Genomic DNA, 18,929 nt, shown 5'->3' with positions numbered 1-18,929 from the left:
GTGCAGCTGCCATACCTGAGGGACAGGACGCCAGCCAGAGGGACCTGCACAAGCTTGAGAGGTGGGCCCATGTGAACCTCACGATGTTCAACGAGGCCAAGGACAAAGCCCTGCACCTGGGCAGGGCCAAGCCCCAGTATCAACACAGGCTGGGGGCGGAAGAAATCGAGATTAGCCCTGCTGAGAAGGACTTGGGGGTACTGCTGGATGAAAAGATGGACATGAGCAGAAAATGGGCGCTTGCAGCCCAGGAGGCCAACCATATCCTGGGCTCTATCAATAGCAGCATGGCCAGCAGGTGGAGGGAGGTGATTCTGCCCCTCGGCTCTCCCGACACCCCACCTGTAGTACTGTGTCCAGCTCCAGGGTCCTCAGCACAGTAAGACAAAGACTTACTGGAGCAGGTCCAGAGGAAGCCACAAAAACGACCAGAGGGCTGGAGCACCTCTGCTGTGGAGACAGGCTGGGAAGTTGGGCTTGTTCAGCCTGGAGAAGGCTCTGGGGAGACCTTACTGCAGCCTTTCAGTACTTAAAGGGGGCTTGTAAGAAAGATGGGGACAAACCTTTTATCACCACTTGTTGCCATAGGGCAAGGGGTAATGCTTTTGAACTAGAAGAGGGTGGATTTCGATACAAGGAAGACATTTTTATACAATGAGGGTGGTGAAGCACTGGCACAGGTTTCCCAGAGAGTGGCAGATGCTCCATCCCTGGGAACACTCAAGGGTCGGTTGGACGGGGCTCAGAGCAACCTGACCTAGCTGAAGATGTCCCTGCTCATGGCAGGGGTGTCGGACTAGATGGCCTTTAAAGGTCCCTCCCCGCCCAAACCATTCTATGATTCTACAAGAGAAAGGAATTGAAGCAAAGAGTAAAAATGTGTTAGAGAAACGCGTGAGACAAGGATCAAGCAGAAAGGTAAGGAGATGGGCAGACTGGTACCGTATTGTAACTCTCTGCATTTTTTCTGATTGCTGCTTGCACCTCTTGCCCCCTTCCAAACCCAGCTGCTTTGTATACCCGATATAAACCGTGAATAATTCAGCAGGCAAATGACCTTTCAGCCCCAAGAATCTTTCAAATCAAAAGAGTACAAACAATTACTTAAAAGTTTTTCCATGCTAAACAGGCTACTGCAGCCTGGAAGTAAGTTAGTTTTGTCTGCGCTTAAACGCAGGACCTTGTGTTTACTTTACTTGCACACATACACACACCTATATAAATGCATGAAAACACAACCACTTGTGCTGTCTTCCACCACCCCTGATGCCCACGGCCATGGTGTCCATAGATGCAAGACAGGGAGCAGATGCTCACTGGCTGAGCAGGAGCAGCTGAAGGCAAGGGAGCGCACAGCCTGTGCTGACTGCGCCCGCTGCCTGCACCACTGCCAGTCCTATTCCACCCTCGTTATCCCCTGAAAACAAGCCTACCCTTCGGATGATGCCAGCCCTCACTTTACTTCTTTCACTGATGTGAGCAGTGTTTTCTTCCTAGGGAAGTGAACTGGTCGAATTTATACCTATCTTATCACAAATGTTACGTTATCAAATATACGGTGCACCCCATCTGCAAGGCACGGGATCTGCCCTGCCCGTTAATTAGCACTCCCAGCCCTGTGAAGAGAGAAACATCAACCCCATTTCCATGGTGGGGAAGGAACTCGGGAGAGGAAGGGCAATACTTCATTTGCTATTACAAATAAATTCAGTCAAAAATAGGAAGAATTAGAGCTAAGATGGTCACTGGCCTGGGACCAATGCATACAACCCCCTTCTCCCCTCCCAGCACCCTCACTCCGAGGCACCCGCACAAGAAACATTAAACAGTCTAGAACAAACGACTTACATGTGCAACAAGAATCCACTTCTCAATGATCTTGGCTCTTTGCTGTGTTTTGAGTTCCTTCCTCTGCAGGATAGTGCTGATAACACACGAAGTAACTGCGTTGAACTGGGAGATAGTGGCTTTGACAGTGAGTGCCACATTTTCTTTCTTATGCCTTTGAGACCAGATACTTCCCAAGCACTGGTGGGGCACAACTTTCTTGAAGAGTATCTGGAGTGAAACAGAAATGTCAAAGTCAGCAAGATTCTCCTAGATCTCTACTGTCCACAAGAAGAAATGCACATTTACTAATTGGACCTAAATCTAATATGGCATTAAAAGGTAAATATTTGTTTTCTCTAAGTTTTAAATATGAACTTTAGCATACTCTCTATAGGCTTGATGCCCTACAACAACTGCCAGCTAAAAGCCCTGGGAAAATAAGAGACACCTTTTTATCAGTTGCATAACCAATGGGAAAATCTTTTATATACAAAAATGTGGAGGAGATTGATACAGACAAACCAAATCAGAGCACTAGAGTTAAGAGTACATATACATCTTTAGGCCAGGTAGCAATATAGTCAACACGAGCTATTTCTCAGGTGTCAAATATTAAACTTTGCAAAAAAGGTTACACCATGCACATTCACAATTTAAAAAAAAAAAAAAAAAACAAAACAAAAAAACCCCCAAATGTTCAGAATGACAGAAGGAATAAGCCCAAGGAACAAAGCAAGTTTGGATAAGTAACCAGAGCTGTGTTCTGTGTCCCAACAACAGACCTGGTCTGGAACGCTATACTTCTATTGACACAACTTTTAGTACATATGCTCTACATACGGCATCCATATATGTCAACTGTTCTGCCACCAGGTCTTCTGGGAAAAGAGAGAAATCTTCTGGACTGCTCATCTCCAGTTCCTCCTCTTCGTATAGGTTACAGCAGGAACTCTTAAGGAACACATCTGTCCAGGATGGAAAACACGACTTAGTCAATTTATACAGCAAACAGTGAATCAAAGCAGATGTTCGTTTACTTTAAAACATCACTGTACACATTATAGCAGAACACCCAAAGGGTCCTGTCTATTGTAATGGCTCCATGGTGCTGCACATTTTAGTGAGAAAGATGATGACCAGAAGATTAAATTGGCAAAGAAAAGGTGGAAGAAAAAGAAACAGAGAGAACTGAGCTGTTCGGGGTCTCTTACTGGAGAAGCAGCTTCATCCATTCACTAATCGTTCTTCTGAAAGAAAAAACATCACCACCACCCCAACAAAAATTCTTTATTAACATTGCAGAATTTTGCTGATCTACTTCTCAGTATTTATGCATTTTATAGTCACGGGGGGGGGGGGGGGGGGGGGGGGAAGCGCCAAAACTGCAAGGGGATGAGACTGCAGTTATATCTCAAAAATATTGCATTAGGAATGCTCTTATATCCAGATTTCATCTCCAATGTGTGGAAATTAAAGGGGATATTAGATTTCTTGGCACCCTTTGTGGCTACATGGACTATATTGAAGAGAGCTTACTCCAGCATCCCTCACCTTCCTGCTCTGGACATTTTTCCCAGAAAAGTAAATACAGGGAGCACCTACAGCGTTCTGCTAAATGCTTCTCCTAAATTTACTCTGGGCAGCAGAGAAGAGGTGAGAGAGGAAAGCTGTCCTCATTGAGGGAACCAATCCAGAGCAGCAGGGAAGGTATTTCCAGATGTTCCCATGTCACCTTTTGGCTCCCACAGGCTGGGAACAAAGTCACATTAAAACACAAAGAAATATGCCCTTGTTTTCCATGGTAGAAGAGAAAGTCAGAAAATCCCTGAACATAAATCCTCTTCCTAATCCCTTTTACCATAGGGTGACTCCGTAAGGAGAGAGTGGAAAAAATGGACTTGTTGAAGACAAACAACAGAAGCGCTGATTTTACAACTAGTGAGATTTCATTAACAAAAACAAGCAGCGTGCTTCAGAGTATGTTACACAATACTTCATACCCAGTTAAAGCAGAAGAGACACAAAAGCAACAAAAGCAGATAAAGTGAGACTTCGTCATTTTTTTTTAAATACTTCATTTTTCCTTTCTTCGTTAATTAGTAAAACCTAATAATCAACGTAAATTGCTACAGTTTTGATGCAACAAATTATAACTACAGGCTGTATCCACATTTCCATCTTTATATTCCAATTGCACAATTTATTGACAGAGATAAAGGAGATAAATGGAGACCTCTGCTCCAGTATTATTTTTCTGTGGGTGTTTTGTAGCGATACACATAATTAAAGGAATTTCTACTGAACTGTTAAGATTCACACTTTTTTCTCTCTCTTTTTCGCTATGTAACTCCTCATTTTCCTTTCAGCTCTTGGAATTCAACTAAAAATCCTCATCACTGAGTTGCAACTCTACTCAAAACCTTACAGTGCCCTTAAAGTCAGGTCCTGAAGTGCCAACGCAACATTTTCCTTTTTTCATGCTTCTTTTTCCCCTTTCTCTCTCACACTCATAAATGTGCAACCAGTCTTCTCCCTACTCTCCAAGAAGCTGGAATCCTCTTGTACTCAAGTGCCTCATCATCTTTTCAAATCACTCAGATCCATTTAGCCCTCTCCAGGCTCAGCTGCCCTCTTGACTTCGCCGAGACCGGCCACTTGCCCCTTCTGAACCTGCACTCTCCGACTCACCTCGCTTTGCATTGCTTAAGCTACAAGAATTGAGCTTTTATCCATGTATCTGGCACGGCAATCTAGCCTACTGGCATGGCTGATGGAAGCAGTAAAGGGAGGTCTGATTACACAAATCAAACTGTAGGATTAGGACGCAATTTTGTAAATTCATGGCACAACAGGACTGCTTTAGAACAATAATTATCAGTAGGTCTTGACTGCAGACAATACATTAAGAGTTTGGAAAGAAATCTCTGAAATGAACAAAGATGGAGCTCTGATATTCCAAAACTCTCTTCTGCAGACCCCACAGGTTAATTTAATTGTCCTCCTCTTATTTTATTCTAATTAACAGCCTCTATTCTGCAACAATTTGGAAAATGTTACCATTTGAACCGACCCATCTATTACTCAGTAAAGAACTTTTTCAACGACTGCTTGAGGAAACAAATGCAGAAGCAAGGCGGCTGGGAACTTCTATTCACTTTGAACAACAGCTGAACCCAAATATAGCTCTCGTCAGCTTTCTTGTCTGACCTGGGGGAACCAAACCCCGGAAAGGATATCAACAGAAAGATACCAGCAATCCTGGTCACTACCTGGGTTCAATAAGGAAAACGCCTGAGCCCCGCGTGGTACTGCTTTTTATGCGCGTGTTAATGACAGTTAAGTTGGCATTTCACAGTATTATGCATTGACATGGTATTTCTGGAATATCCGGCAGACATGATTTTTATGGGATGAAATAGGTTTTTTACTGCCATTTCCTTTATCCTTTATTACATGAATCATTCCCTCTCGTCCCTCTACTAAAGCTGGAAGTCGATTCTACTTCTCATTCACACACTACGTGAGCTCCCATGACTTTTCAGCTTATGCCAGAGGAAGCTTTCTGACCAGGATAAGGGTATATGTCAGGCTTGACGCTGCACACAGCGTATTTGTGTTACTACAGTTCACTATTGTTTCAGTAGATTGTGACCCCCAATAACGTAAGTTTTTCCTCTGTCCTTGGATACCAGCAGCCAGCCACTCAGAGAGGAAAAAACAGCCACAGACACTTCCTCTGGCATGATGGTAACTAGGAAGAAAAGCTTAATGACAACAAAGCTTGTGACCCAAGCTCTATTTCGTTGCAGCTCTGTATTTTGCATGTTGGTTTGGGCTTTTCTTGGGGTGGGAGGGTGTTGCAATGAGAAGACTAGCTAAAGAGCAGCTGTGTGTTTTAACTCAGCGACATGGGAAGTGCACTAACAATTAACCACTTAGCTGCCACAGGATTCTTAAATCTTTGGCTAAATATTAGAGAAGTGCTGGATTTCCTCATCCACCCTAGAACGAACAGGCACAGGCACCTATGCAGTACGACTATTTCATCCTGCACAGAACCTGCAGCCTTATACAGAGATTTTTTTTTTAAAAAAAAAAAACACAGCAAAAAACAAACCACAAGAAGAAAGTCACTGGTGAGCCTCACAAGATCGGCAATTAGCATAAGAGTTGATGAAATGTACTCCACATAAATCCCCGTGGTACCATACAGTCTGGGAGAACAGAACAGACAGACAGAAGGGGAAGGTAACTCACCGTCATTTTCCACTTCTTTCCTTTGGAACTGCTCCAAGAGGTTCTGAGCCCTTCTCTCCAGGTCAGAGCCATCAATATTCTTCTTCAGGTAATCCAGCAACTTCAGCAAACACGGGTACTCAGGCGGCTCTCTGAAATCCTCAGAGCACTGATCAAGCCATGCTTGTAAGATGGATGTGATAGCACTAAAAGCGAACACACAGAGAACACACTGGTTGTATACAGCATGCATCGATGCAATCATACGTACCTGCATCTAAGACAACAACAAAAACACAGAGGCATTCATACCCCATGTGAAGGCAGCATAAAGACTTCTTGAGCCAGGAATTTAATTTGTTCTTTTTATGCATGGAATCTTACTAAGATATCACTCAGATTTTACCTGGGACTTCAGTGAAGTTACTCCTGATTTGTGCTCCTAAGAGTGGATACAGTTATAGCACCATAATGCAAGCTAATCAAGAATCAAACACCTTTGAGCTGTATTGAGACACTTCTATTAAATTCAGGATATCAAGTAAGGATAGATAAAGCAATTAAGGTAACAGAACACAACAGACTGTTTCAGTTGGAAGGGACCTACAACCACCGCCTCGTCCAACTGCCTGACCACTCCAAGGCTGACCAACAGCTGAAGCACGTTCTTAAGGGCATCGGCCAAGCGCCTCGTAAGCATTGACAGGCTTGGGGCATCGACCACCGCTCTGGGAAGCCTGCCCCAGTGCCTCCCACTGGTCATAGCCCAGCGCCCCAATCCGTCTAGATCCCCCCGCAAGGCCTCCTGTCCCTCAAGAGTCACCTGCACCCCCCGCCTTTGGTATCGCCAGCAGACTCGTTACGGTGCATTCAACTCCTGCATCGACGGCTGACAAACATGGAACAGCCTGAGCCGAGAATGGAGCCCCCAGGAAAACTGCTGGTGACCAGGCGCCGGCCAGACGTAGCCCCGTTCACTACGACCCTTCAGCCAGCTCTTCACCCAGCACACCACCAACCTGCTCATCCCACAGCTGGGCAGCTGGTCCAGAAGGATGCTGCGAGGCTCAGGATCAAAAGCCTTACTAAAATCCAGAACAACTACATCCCCTGCCTTCCCTTCACCCCCTGGGCTGGTGACCTCATCACGCAAGGGTATCGCACCAGTTACACAGGCCTCTCCTCCTGCGAACGCACCCTGGCTGTGCCTGATGACTGCGTTATTCTGAAGAATAGAATAAATTCTAAAGAATAAATGCCTTTCAACAGTACCCAGTATGATCTTCTCCCTAATTTTTCCAGGTGCTGCAGCTAGACTAACAGGTCTGTAGCTCCCGGTCCTTTTTTCTCGTTACACTGACTCCTGCTTAGGGGAAGCAGAGGACGCTGCTTTTTGGCAGGTAGTCACCGTGCTGCTGGGTGCCTGCCTGCCTGCCTGCAAACAGATATGCTCTGGCACCCCTCGCCATCAGCTAGGCTGACTGTTTTCACCTGCTTAAATCCCCCGCACTGCCGGGTGCAGGCTCCGTGCCTTGCTGTCTTGTCCAGTCAGCCAGTCGGGGGTCAGTGGCTGGGGGAAAGCCCCTGTTCACCTCTCCTTGTCCACGTGTCTCTCTCTTTGTGTGTCCTGCCACTGCTTGCTGCCACCGCTGCTGGTGCTCCTTGCACTGCTCCAGCACCCGTTGCGATCGACAGTAATACGAACAGCCCTCTCCCAAAGGTATAAGGTTTATCTGGGATAAAACCAACTCATTCTCTATTTACCAGCATTCGTTACCATCCTGCTTCCCAGTATTGCACTGTCAAGCCAGCCAAGCAAGACTCCCAAATGACCTTGGAGTTATGCTTTGTTTAATCAGATGAAGTATCTTTGCTTAGCTGGACCGTGACTATGTCTGAATAACTACCAGACCAGAGCAGGACAGAATTTCTTCATTCCCTTTTCTGCCAGTGGGAAAAGCTGTGGCCCAGCCAGGCTGCAACACTTGCTCCGTTACCGCTCCCTGGGACGTGGGGGGAAAATAGCAAGGAGGAAACAAGGTATTCATGGCTCCTTCAGGGTAGCAGCTCCTGCCTTCAAGGCAGAGGCTAAATTAAATGCTTCCTTTGATGCCCTTCCTCTCATCAACCGCTGCTGCCAAGTCTGGGAACCACACTGAAGCTGCATATTCCTCCACACCGTATTACCATTATTCTATATCATAACGTTATCTGCCGTCCTAGTAGCCTGTTCATGAAACCTTGGGTTCTGAAAAAAAAAACGGTCTAAGCTGGAACCTAAGCCCCACGAGCACACACAGTTAGCGCGATTGCCTCATCCGTGAAGATAAAGCCCTAATCGTGGCACGTGCGGCACGGGCAGCACCACGCTGCCGGCGCTCAGTATCAAGCTTGAAGTGTCAAGATAGCTGAACCCAGAAGACAGGCTGCTCTTGCTAATCTTAGGATGAAACGCGTAACAAAAATGTTATCAGCAACATCTCGGTTTTTACCCTTAGCCCAAAGACAAGGAGGGGCTGTCAAATTATACCACGCAAAAAGGTAGCTTGGTCATGCTGGCAGTACAGGAAAAGGATGTTTAAGGAATCCAGTGCTCCTGTGACCTTGTTTAGGAAAGTTATCCCGGAGTTTCAGCTAAAAAGACACCAGCTGCAAAGAACTGCCCGCAGGCAAGCCCTCTACAGAGTGAGAGGGCCAAGGGAAACGAGAGCCGATGGATCAGCGTGGCTTCCACCCTGCCTGAAACAGAGGAAAGCGATCTGTTTATTTTTTCTGATTTCTGAAGTTTTTAATCCACACTCACCTATCAGATTGGTAGTTAGATACTACGTAAACGTATGCTTACAGGAATTTCTTTAAATATTGTCTTTGTGGGCATTTTTCATCATTTCAACTTGCTTTTCTAAGAAAGTAAGACTTACAATTTATGCTATGGTTTTCCAGAGAGAACTTACAATGTTGTTTACAAATCTCAACGAAGTGTGGAAAAACTGGGAGCGGCCTGAAAAAAATAACCAAATTTCTTCAAGTTTCAAGAAAATTCAAGCCTGGACAAAAAATAATGACCAGTTTATTTTTTCTGCTGCAGGAAAACTGAGAGCTTTGGTTGTTCATAGCAACATGCTGGTAAATCAGCATGTGTGTTTTGGTGCAACAACTGGCGCGGCCGTAGTGTGCATTACAGGCTGGGAAGACAGACGGCATATCTAGTATCTTAAAGAGAATTCTGTTCACCTGGGTTGACAGAGACATTAGGGAAAAGGACTTTGGTGTGTGGTCACATAACATGGCACACTGGCTGTGGCCACTGTCTCATGATCACTTGTTGTGGTGTTTAGAGTAGGACGTAACATGGGAGGGGGGGAAAGCCCCTTGTTCCAGAATAAAAGGCACAATAAACACCTAAGACTCCTGAGAAAAAGAAGTCCCGAAGTTTTCCTCTGCGACACTGAAACCATCCCTGTATTTCACATCTCTTCCAGCCCGTAGTTCCAAATGCTGCGGCAGGCACAAGAGGTGACTTACAGCTAACTGCTCTCATGGAAAGCCATGGAAGATGCTTAGGAGGGAAGAAACACAGTTCTGTAGGGGCAGCAGATCTTATGAGCTCCACTGCCATCAGAAAAACGGCTGAGACGGCCAAGTGACAGCAGCCCTGGTTTGCAGCAGGTCCTTAGGGCTGTGCTGCGTAGTTAGCCGTGATATCAGCCCTCTGATGGCCACAGTTTTCACACCTACAGAAACCTTCCCCGATACCAGCTCCAGCAACCCCACTTCACAAGACCTTCATGCAATACCCTCAATGCTATTCCACAAAGAGAAGGGCCATGCCCCCGGTGAAAACCTCCATCCACGAGCATCCAGTTAGAGGCACCGATGGGTCAGCTCAAAGAGCATCTGTGCCCTGCGCTCAGGACAGCCAGGCACTTTGCTTTTAAAGTTCAAACCCTGAAAAACATGGATGATGTGGCTCTGGATCTAGCATGTTAATAGCTGCAAAATGGGAAGGGACAAGCACGCCAGAAGGTCCTCTCTTTCCTCAAGGTATGAGATCACGAGAGGAGTCCAAATATGAACACGGATTTCACAGGCAGACAAGAAGGAATCCAAAAGTCAACCCAGGCAGCTCTCGTATCAGAGCTGGGTAAAAATACCAGCACATTTGTTCTACAGGTAGGGAAACCACAGCAATACCTGGTTAACTCAGCTGCTCAGTGCCAGTCAAAATAAACCAAGAGTTAAGAAAGAGTAAAGACAGTTTCTCCCATGTCCCTTGTCTCATCTCAACCATATTGGTGCTTCCTCCAAACTCCATTAACTTTTACTCCCATACAGATCTCATTTTACAAGTCCCATCAATTTTAATCTGTTGTTTCTTTCTCCGGTATTGTAGCAACTTTGAAGTTCTAATTTGAATGTTTGGAAATCTGCCAGTAATACTATTTGGTTAGGCTTATGGACAGGAGAAACTCTTAGAATTACAGGTCTAGAGCTACAAAAAGTATTTACAACCAAAAATTAGTGTGCAAACACATTCTGGATTTCAGATTTCACTGCAAACATGAGACACAGATTGTGCAGTTTGGAAGACTCTCTGCATTTGAAAACCATTTTGGTTTTCAAATTTTCACAGTTCTGCTCAGACAAGCTTCCACCACATATGCAACAAGTATGGCCTTCAGAGTTCACTCCAGTGGTGGCCAAACTTGTTATGTGGAGCTTCAGGACCATTTTTCTCAGTCAGGACGGGTGTCACACCACAGCCAGTGCTCCACAACCACCGTGGCAAAGCCAACAGTGCCAGCCCAGCTCCACATCCCAAGGCACAAGGAAAGCCACAACAGAGAGATGCCCATAGCAATGCTCCAGAGCTCTGGCTCCATCCTCCCCTCTCCTCACATTTTTAATCACCCTCTCTAGCCCCACACATACCCAGAACACTGCATCACAGCAGCGCTTACAGTCACAAACACCACCGTCCTGCGTCCACAGTATTTAAATTTCTTTTCCACCACAGGCAGGGGAACACTGCGCCTCGCTCCATGCCCTAACCGTGTATTGCCTCCTGCTCCGTGGCCCTTTTCCCCACCCACATCACAAAGTCGCCACCACCAAAACCTAGGCTGGGTATTCTTTTCTTATGAACATTTACCAGCTCAGCAATAATTGGGAAGAACGAGCCTCTCCACAGGGTAAGTTCTTCTTAAAATACTGTTCACACAGTCTTTACGCTAAGCTCAGTGTCCAGAGGCTTGGTTGATGGTCACTTTCATAAGCTGAAGAATAAACAGAGTTTAAGACAGACCCAGTCTCCCAGAGCAGGGTGAGGAGTTCACAGCTTTTCCAGACACTGATTTTTGCCAGGAAAATCATTTCAGTCAAGAGGGGAAACAGGAAAGAGAAAAAAGGTACCCTGTGCCCCACTGCCCTCCCGTCGCCGCCTCCGTGGTGTGCCAGGAGGGATGCTCTCCCCTGCCTTGCAGTAGCTTTACATCTGCTGCCCTTGAGAAGAAACTCCCTGCACTGGACAGACCCAGAGACAGATAGGAACGGGAGCCTTCCCAGATCTCAGGCAGGAAAGAAACATCACAGACTACATTTTTCATGGCCTTGATTACGAGCTATAAATTTTGCCTTTCCTGCCTATAAGAAAAAAAAGCTTCTAACGTTTAACTCCTGTCCTGCCAGCCCCAGGCTCTGCGCTCTGTTCAGCAGCGCTTGCGAGTTCCACACCTATCGGAAAGCCTTCCAGCACCCACACCCGCTGTTCTTGAAGCTCATCTCCAAAGGTTTCAGTCTCAAAAAATCTACCTCCTGGCAGGTGGAAGAAGCGTATCAGATTCTGGGAACACAGAACTCCTCGTCCACTCCCATTCGCCCCCGAGGTACCAAAAATGCCACGAGGCTGTGGCAGCTCCAAGTCTAACACCTGTTAAGTGGAGCTAGCAGGGCACAGAGGAGATGGAAAATAAGGGCTTCGTATCACGTAGCCACAAGTGATTCACTAGGTTACACGGAAATTCTGTGCAGTCCTTTCTCAACTGGAAAGACAGCTCTAACACCGGGTCCTGAAGAGGTCTGCGGAGGAATTCAAGAGATCATTTCTTGCCAAAAAGGCAAAAGCAGTGTTTTCTTTCCCACCGCAATCATTTCTAAAGAACGAGTAGAAGGGAATCTCAACAATTAAGGAAAATAAGGAGAACCTCAGTTGCAAAAAGAGGTTAAATGACTGATTTCTTAGGAAATTAGACAGGAACATGCACAAAACTATCGGTACTTGGCCAAATGCATACTTCAGACCATCAACGGAATAATCTTGACAATTCCCTCTCCCCCCGTGTCCACACAATACCTTTCAGGCTTGCTCACAGAGACTAAATTAAGCCAGCTTAATTTAATTTTCTCAGGTTTGCTTGTTAAATAACAACATGGGCACTTAAATCTCAGCTTTGAATCAGGGTAAAATGTATGTAAACTGCAAGTAAAGGTAAGGTAAGCTTCTAACACCCAGTCTATTTATAAATAACATGCTGATGAGTTCCAGCAAATGACCTGCTCTTCATTTGGAAAGAACTGGTTCAATACCATGGGCGGGGAGGGGGGAGTGGGGACAGGATGGCTTTTGCTGCCATGCATGTAAAGTCACTAAGGGAATAGCTCTCCTAGTTGTACTTTCTTTTAAGTGGAGATGCCAATCGTTATTTTCCTTTGCTCTCCTAATTATTCTTTTTTGCTTGGTTCTGGTTGTTTTCATAACTCTCCCACTCTTCCATTGCTTATACTGCCCTGTGTTTGACTCCGCTTCTCATGTAACCGCATTGGCTTCTGCTGTTGTTTTAGCTTAATTGGCTTTACTGGAATGAATGCTGATTGTTGCTCTCCCAAATGCATCTTAACTGCTTCCCACCATGCATTTCCCAGGCACCAGAAACTTTCAGCCAATTTTCTTCCATTTGTCTCACATTCTTTTGGTGGCTGTTCTCCTGGAGTACAATGTTTCAGGACCAGTTTTATTCTGGCAGCACTGTAACTGTGCACATTGTTTTCCAGCAGGACTGTTAACTTCAGCAGGAAACAAGACAAGTTTTCTGGCGGGAAGGTCTAAATGCACAACAAGCCATAGGACAATGTTTGTTTATCACTATGAGAAATTCCAAATGCTGCAATATTACAGTAAGTTTTGGTATTTGCTATTTTAATGCAAAGAGGAGGGGTAAACATGCAAGACCTGCCACGTGGTAACGGAATGTGTTCCTTCATTTTCTTTATTTGAACTGTTTCACCCGATTGCTGTGGAATGACACAAGGAAATCTCAGTTTAGCTTTGAGTTGCTTTGTCTGCAGTTTTCAATTGTGCCACATTCCAAGTGTTAATAGCAAATACAGTCCATATTTTGATAATAAAGCAGATGCAACTAGGAGACGACATTCAAGGCAATGGAAAAAGAAACCCACAAACCCAAGTATTTTGATTCATTTTTGTGGCACGTCATTCATCTGAGGGAGAGCACCACCAATCTACTCCACATCAGCAAACCAAAGCCAGTAGCAGAAGGAAACCACAACCTTATTCTCCAAGAGGAGGCTTGAAAGGACTTCTACTGTTACTGTTATTCAAGCTCACTTAGGACTTAAAAGCCTCAGGACTCAGCCATGGCTTTGCTTGGAACTGCAGAAGTGAGTTTGAGGGCTTAAAGCTCTTGTACTTTTTGCACTACACAAATTGTTTCTGCTTCTCATTCAGCTGGTCCAACTCCAGTAAGAATCCTCTCCCTTTTGCAGTGCTGGGGATGCGAGTATACAATGTAGCCAGGAAAAAAAATAAAGATAATTAAAATCTCCATTTGAAACCTCATACTGCAACCAGGAGACCAGTTTTCTGGTTCTACCACTTTCTCCTTAACATCCTTGAGAAATATAACCTAAACTGAGATTTATAAAAGCTCCTAAACTTTCTTTGGTTTCATCAGGGGAAATGTAAACAAAGGAATCGGAACATGGCCCACTGTTTGCAGCACAGCATTTCCTTTTCATCGCCTTTGCCCTGGCTGGGGGAAGACGGCACACTTTTTCCTCTCCCCATTATATTTACCAACATGCCTAAAGGGTATCTTTCAAGAAAATGTGCCAATGTTAGACCTCTGGAAAGCAAACAAAAATCATCATCCATGTCCATGGACCAATATGACGACATTGTCTGCCTCTTGAAAAACCTCTCCCACAGGTAATTTCAGGTTCGTACTACTCGTATTTTTGAGTGAGGTCTCCAAGTAACCAGATTCCGTTAACGTTAAACTGGTCTCCCCTGAACGCAAACATTGCAGGCAAGCCTGGACTGCCAGGCTGGATGTTTTTGTGTGTGTGCGCTGAGCAGGAATGAATCACTTCTGGGAACTTCACTGACAGAAATCTTTCAAACCCCTGGCAACAAGCTCAGCACCTTTTATTCACGAAGTGTGATGTGCTGCAGCAGCTGTCCAGGTCTCGCAAGCCCAGCAAGTCACCTCAGTGACACAGCCTCAGCACTGTTTCCAGCCTTCACAGTACTCAGAGGCATCTCAGCATCCAGTGAAGCTATTGACTTCCAAAAGCTACAAGCAGCTACAATATTTTATGCTTTTGAAGGCTTGATGTATTTTTTTCTCTGTCCTCAACCAGTTCCAGCCAGGTCTTTAATGCCTCTATCTTCTGGGAAATAATGATTCTGCTCCTTTAATACATTCACCTCCTTAAATTCAAGGAGTCTGTGGTTTGGTTATAGTTGTCTGCCAGCAGTGGATTGCCCAGAGATCAAAATTAACACAATCTTTCAGTAGGAGGAGGGAAACGGAGCACAAATTACTTGACAGGTCATTCTGCATAGAATTTTTACCAGAATTTACCAGAAATTTTCACCTTTTACCAGTGAGTTAAAAGTTAACTGAGGAACTCTCCTGCTCCGAACGGAGATCAGAGTGACCAGGTCCTATCGCCAAGAACATTGTTTTGCACTATCTCACAGGCAACACACACAGCCATCGCAGGAGGACTGAAGTCCCCAGGCAGCATTCGTTGCTTGGCTTGCTGATCCCCTTCCCAAAACATGTAAAGTTGCTTGAGATCCCTTGGACCTCACTATCTCACTTAAGTTTCCTGTGATTCCTGGCTGATAAGGTGCAGAGAGTCTTCACATCAGACACGAGCGAGAGAAAGTACTTTATTTTTCTGCTCTACTTTCCTTCCTCATTTGCTCCAGGCAACACGTACCAAACCATACATTTGAAGTATACAGCCTCACTTAAAAACAAAACCATAACTGAATTATAGCACAGATTCTCTACGGTTCATGTAATGTGTACTATCATAAGGACCTCTCTTTAGTTCTTAATGTTACTCATCATGCCAATAATTTTTATTTGTTTAATGGTTTCATTCCGAATTGTCACCTGCCTTCGTGTGCTATAGGTACCCTTTTCTTTTTGAAAGCCAACAGAAGTCCTAAGCTAAAAAACATGTCACGAACACAGAGAACTCCGAAAACAGCCACGATTCTAAGATGAGGCAACACCTTACCACAAAAGCATGCAGAACTGAGAAACAGCACCAGCCAATCTTGTTTATATGATGCAAGGAAGCACAAAAAGAACTGCTTACAGGAGGAGATACAGGGTCAAGTTAAGTTACTCCTTACAACTCTCTTATCAGACAATTAAGAGAGGCATGACATCGTATTTCTGGAAACACGGGTTGAAGTCCAACTCACTCAGACATTTGGCTGGAAAATATCTGACCTTTACTGGACTTTATTCTTTTGTTACTTGTGATGACAAACTTTCTGACTGATTGAAAAGTAGCAAGAACTGTGGAAAGCAAACTACTGGGCATGGAAAGCTAAGGTGGATCCTGATACTAAAAAAAAACAACCCACAAAACAAACCAAACCAAAAAAAAAAAGCACCATACCAAACAAAGCTGAGAGTCATGCATGGCAGTTCTTTTAAGCTCACAAAACTTTTGATGGCATTCAGACCTTATTCATAACTCCAAACTGCCTGTGTAATTTAAAGTTACAAAATTACAGTACTTTTGTTTAAACTGTGTATTACTGAATGCAGTTCTAAAGCAAAGGGCAATAATAAGAAAAGCCCAAAAGACATTTTGTATTAGATGTAATTAAGTCAGGTCCCTGTTGAAAAATACAAATTTTTTGACCACTCCGGTGGCCAAAAAATGATAGGAATGATGCTTGAGTGAACAGGAGAAAACCCCCTTGGCAGAAAGGATCCGTAGAAGGCATGTTTCCGAACATAGCCAAAGTGATCTTGGGTCAGTAACAACTATATGTCACTGCAACAAGTGTGAGAAGTAATTGCTGGCTCAGCCCCAGAATCTGGAAACACGAGGCCAGGTTTATAGCTCCCACAAGTCTCTCAAACAAGGCTGTGCCACCAGTGCACTTGCAGGTTTTGAGCTACACGAAACACTGGCTGGAATACTAAAATAATTTTGTAAAAAAATAATAAAACTTTATGTACATGAGGCATTTTCCTTCTCAAAATATATCACAACTCTGTATTACAAGTACAAAAAGCAGAGAGAATGTCATCACAGAGTAGTAACCTGGGGGTTTACAGCACATCACATACAACGTAATATTCCTCCCATGCGCACCCTAAGATTTTGCAAAAAAACCCCTCTCCTTTAAAGCTCCACGAGCTATTTAAAGAGCCATAAATTCTTCTCCTGCAGTTGTTTTCAACTTCTGTAGTGTTTTTGTGTGACAAACCAGTGGAAATGCTTTAAATTGCATCCCCATTTCTAACGCCTCAAATGGATTTTTAAAGCATCTCAACTGTCATAACAGGAGTCTGACGAATGCAGAAGATCTCTGGCCACAGACCACGCGCTTCCCCAGGAGAGATTTTTCCTCTGAGAAATGCAGAGCTAATGCCAAGAAATGACATGGCTCTACTGCTTCTTCCTCCTGTTTCTCCAAGTCATATAAAACTCATAGCGTAATTATATTGTGTTTCTGTTCTATGAGAAAAGAGGGTAAATGCAATTATATTGGAATTATCCCAGACAGGAGAAAACCTGAACTACTAGAACTACGTGTTTCGCAACAGGACTACGAAAGCCAACCTCTTTTCCAGATACCATTAATCATATCTAAGAGACAAGTAGCCAGAGCAACTGAGAGCAATGGCAGGGAAGTGAATTCACATTTATACGGAATCTGTTAAAACACATATACCTGACAGATTACTTTGTTGACAACTTCATTGTTGAGTTTTCCATAAATAAGTAGTTGGGTAACAGGTATCAAATTCAGACATAAACTGTATCTTACAAGGGCCAAAGGATCAAAATCAGCTGTGCCAACTATGTTAATGAAAATTATGTCAGATAAACTCATCAGAAGTTGTGTTACCACAGGAACAGGACCACAGACTCCGCTCATTTGTCAGCCCCTGGCTGTGCAAAGGCACTACAAGATCATTACACGCCCAGAGGGGAGACAGCATTGATGCAACAGGAAGCGATTAGGCAGGGGGTATATGATAAACTATGGGTGTGCCAGTAGGGAAACAATTCCATTAAAAAAAAACCCAAACCAAAAAACAAACATGTTCCTACTAAATGCTATTTCACTTGCATGCTCACCTCCAAGTCTAACAAAAAAATTGATGCATTTTGGTCCAAAGCCTGAGTGGCACTAACATCAAGATCACTTTCACCCCTTTTCTCTCCATCTCATAATCAAGCTCCGTTGGGTCCATGAAAAAGCAGCTGAAGGATTAATCCCAACGTGATCTATGCTGGTGAAATTATCTTCCTCATCTGCAATATAAATCCTTAATCTGTTTTGCAGGAAGGGTACTGCTTTAGCTCACATCTTGTGGCTGGACTGAATGAGATAGAGGGAGGTCAAATGGGTTGCCCAAAGTTGGAAGAGGCCCCAGAGCTCATTTTGGATGGAAGTGTGGGAACCTGCTGGCTGCCTGTTACTGCCTCTGCCCACTACATAATACCGCCTTCTTGGTGCTTGGTCTTCTAACTACCCGCTGTTCTTTGATGAGCTCTCGTGGTAAAACGAGAGAAACATACTGACAGCTCTCTATTACACTAGCCAGGAAAGAACCGGAGAACTGAGCTCCCACGTCAAATCTCATGGAGCAAGAGAAACAGACCAAATCATAAGAGCTTGTAGCTTTCTGTCCTCGCTAATAGCTAAAAAAATAGAACTAACAAGCGATATTTTGTTTCTAATGAAGCCTTTGAGAATTCTGTATCATTTACAGACGTTAATTAAGCGCTACATGTCTTCTGCAGTCAAGCAAGCGTACTCCATTGTGTTTTCAGAGACAGCCACTGAAACGCTCACAGCCAAGGAGTTGTTTTTTACTTTAGTGGTTAAACAAAACAATATCCACATGGGTAACAGAAGGCAAAGTGACCCCACTGTCTAACCACCCCATTCAGAGAACGGAGGACGGAAAGGTGGTCAGTATGTCCATGGCACATTTCTGGACTGGGGATATTGGAACCGTTTTCAGCCAGACTAAAAACTTCTCCTATCCCACAACACGCAAGCCATCATAAAAGCACGGAGGTAAGCAATGGGAAGGCCAGGCCAAATATCGTAGAAAATAATGTTAATTTGAATCAACAGTCTGCCTAACTCTCAGGAATGAAAATACTGCCGTGTATTTCTCAGTCTTGACTGGACTGTGTATCTCATGATAGAAAAGTTCAACAATTTTCTTCCATCTCAAAACAAAAGGAAACTAAAGGCTGCTTCTTCAATTACACCTTGAGAAATCAGTGCAGTGGTAAAAAATATTAAGGGTTTCTTAACTGGCAAAAGCTGGGGTAAATTCATA

General features: G+C 44.3%; 1 protein-coding gene across 1 annotated transcript in view; it reads right to left on the bottom strand.

Moving 5' to 3' along the window:
• The window catches only part of RGL1 (ral guanine nucleotide dissociation stimulator like 1), a 79,164-nt gene that overhangs the window by 20,054 nt on the left and 40,181 nt on the right, over positions 1 to 18,929 (bottom strand). Inside the window, exons 5-7 of the mRNA XM_080407578.1 lie at positions 6,088 to 6,272; positions 2,671 to 2,795; positions 1,849 to 2,058 (exon numbers count right to left, since the gene is read on the bottom strand). Of these exons, the coding sequence (XP_080263704.1) occupies positions 1,849 to 2,058; positions 2,671 to 2,795; positions 6,088 to 6,272 (520 nt within the window). The remainder of the gene's footprint in view (positions 1 to 1,848; positions 2,059 to 2,670; positions 2,796 to 6,087; positions 6,273 to 18,929) is intronic.

The sequence above is a fragment of the Falco punctatus genome, assembly GCF_963210335.1.
Source record: "Falco punctatus genome assembly, chromosome: 11".
Classification (NCBI taxonomy): Eukaryota; Metazoa; Chordata; class Aves; order Falconiformes; family Falconidae; genus Falco; species Falco punctatus.
Note: the sequence above shows the minus strand (reverse complement) of the source record. Positions and strands in the feature narration are given on the sequence as shown.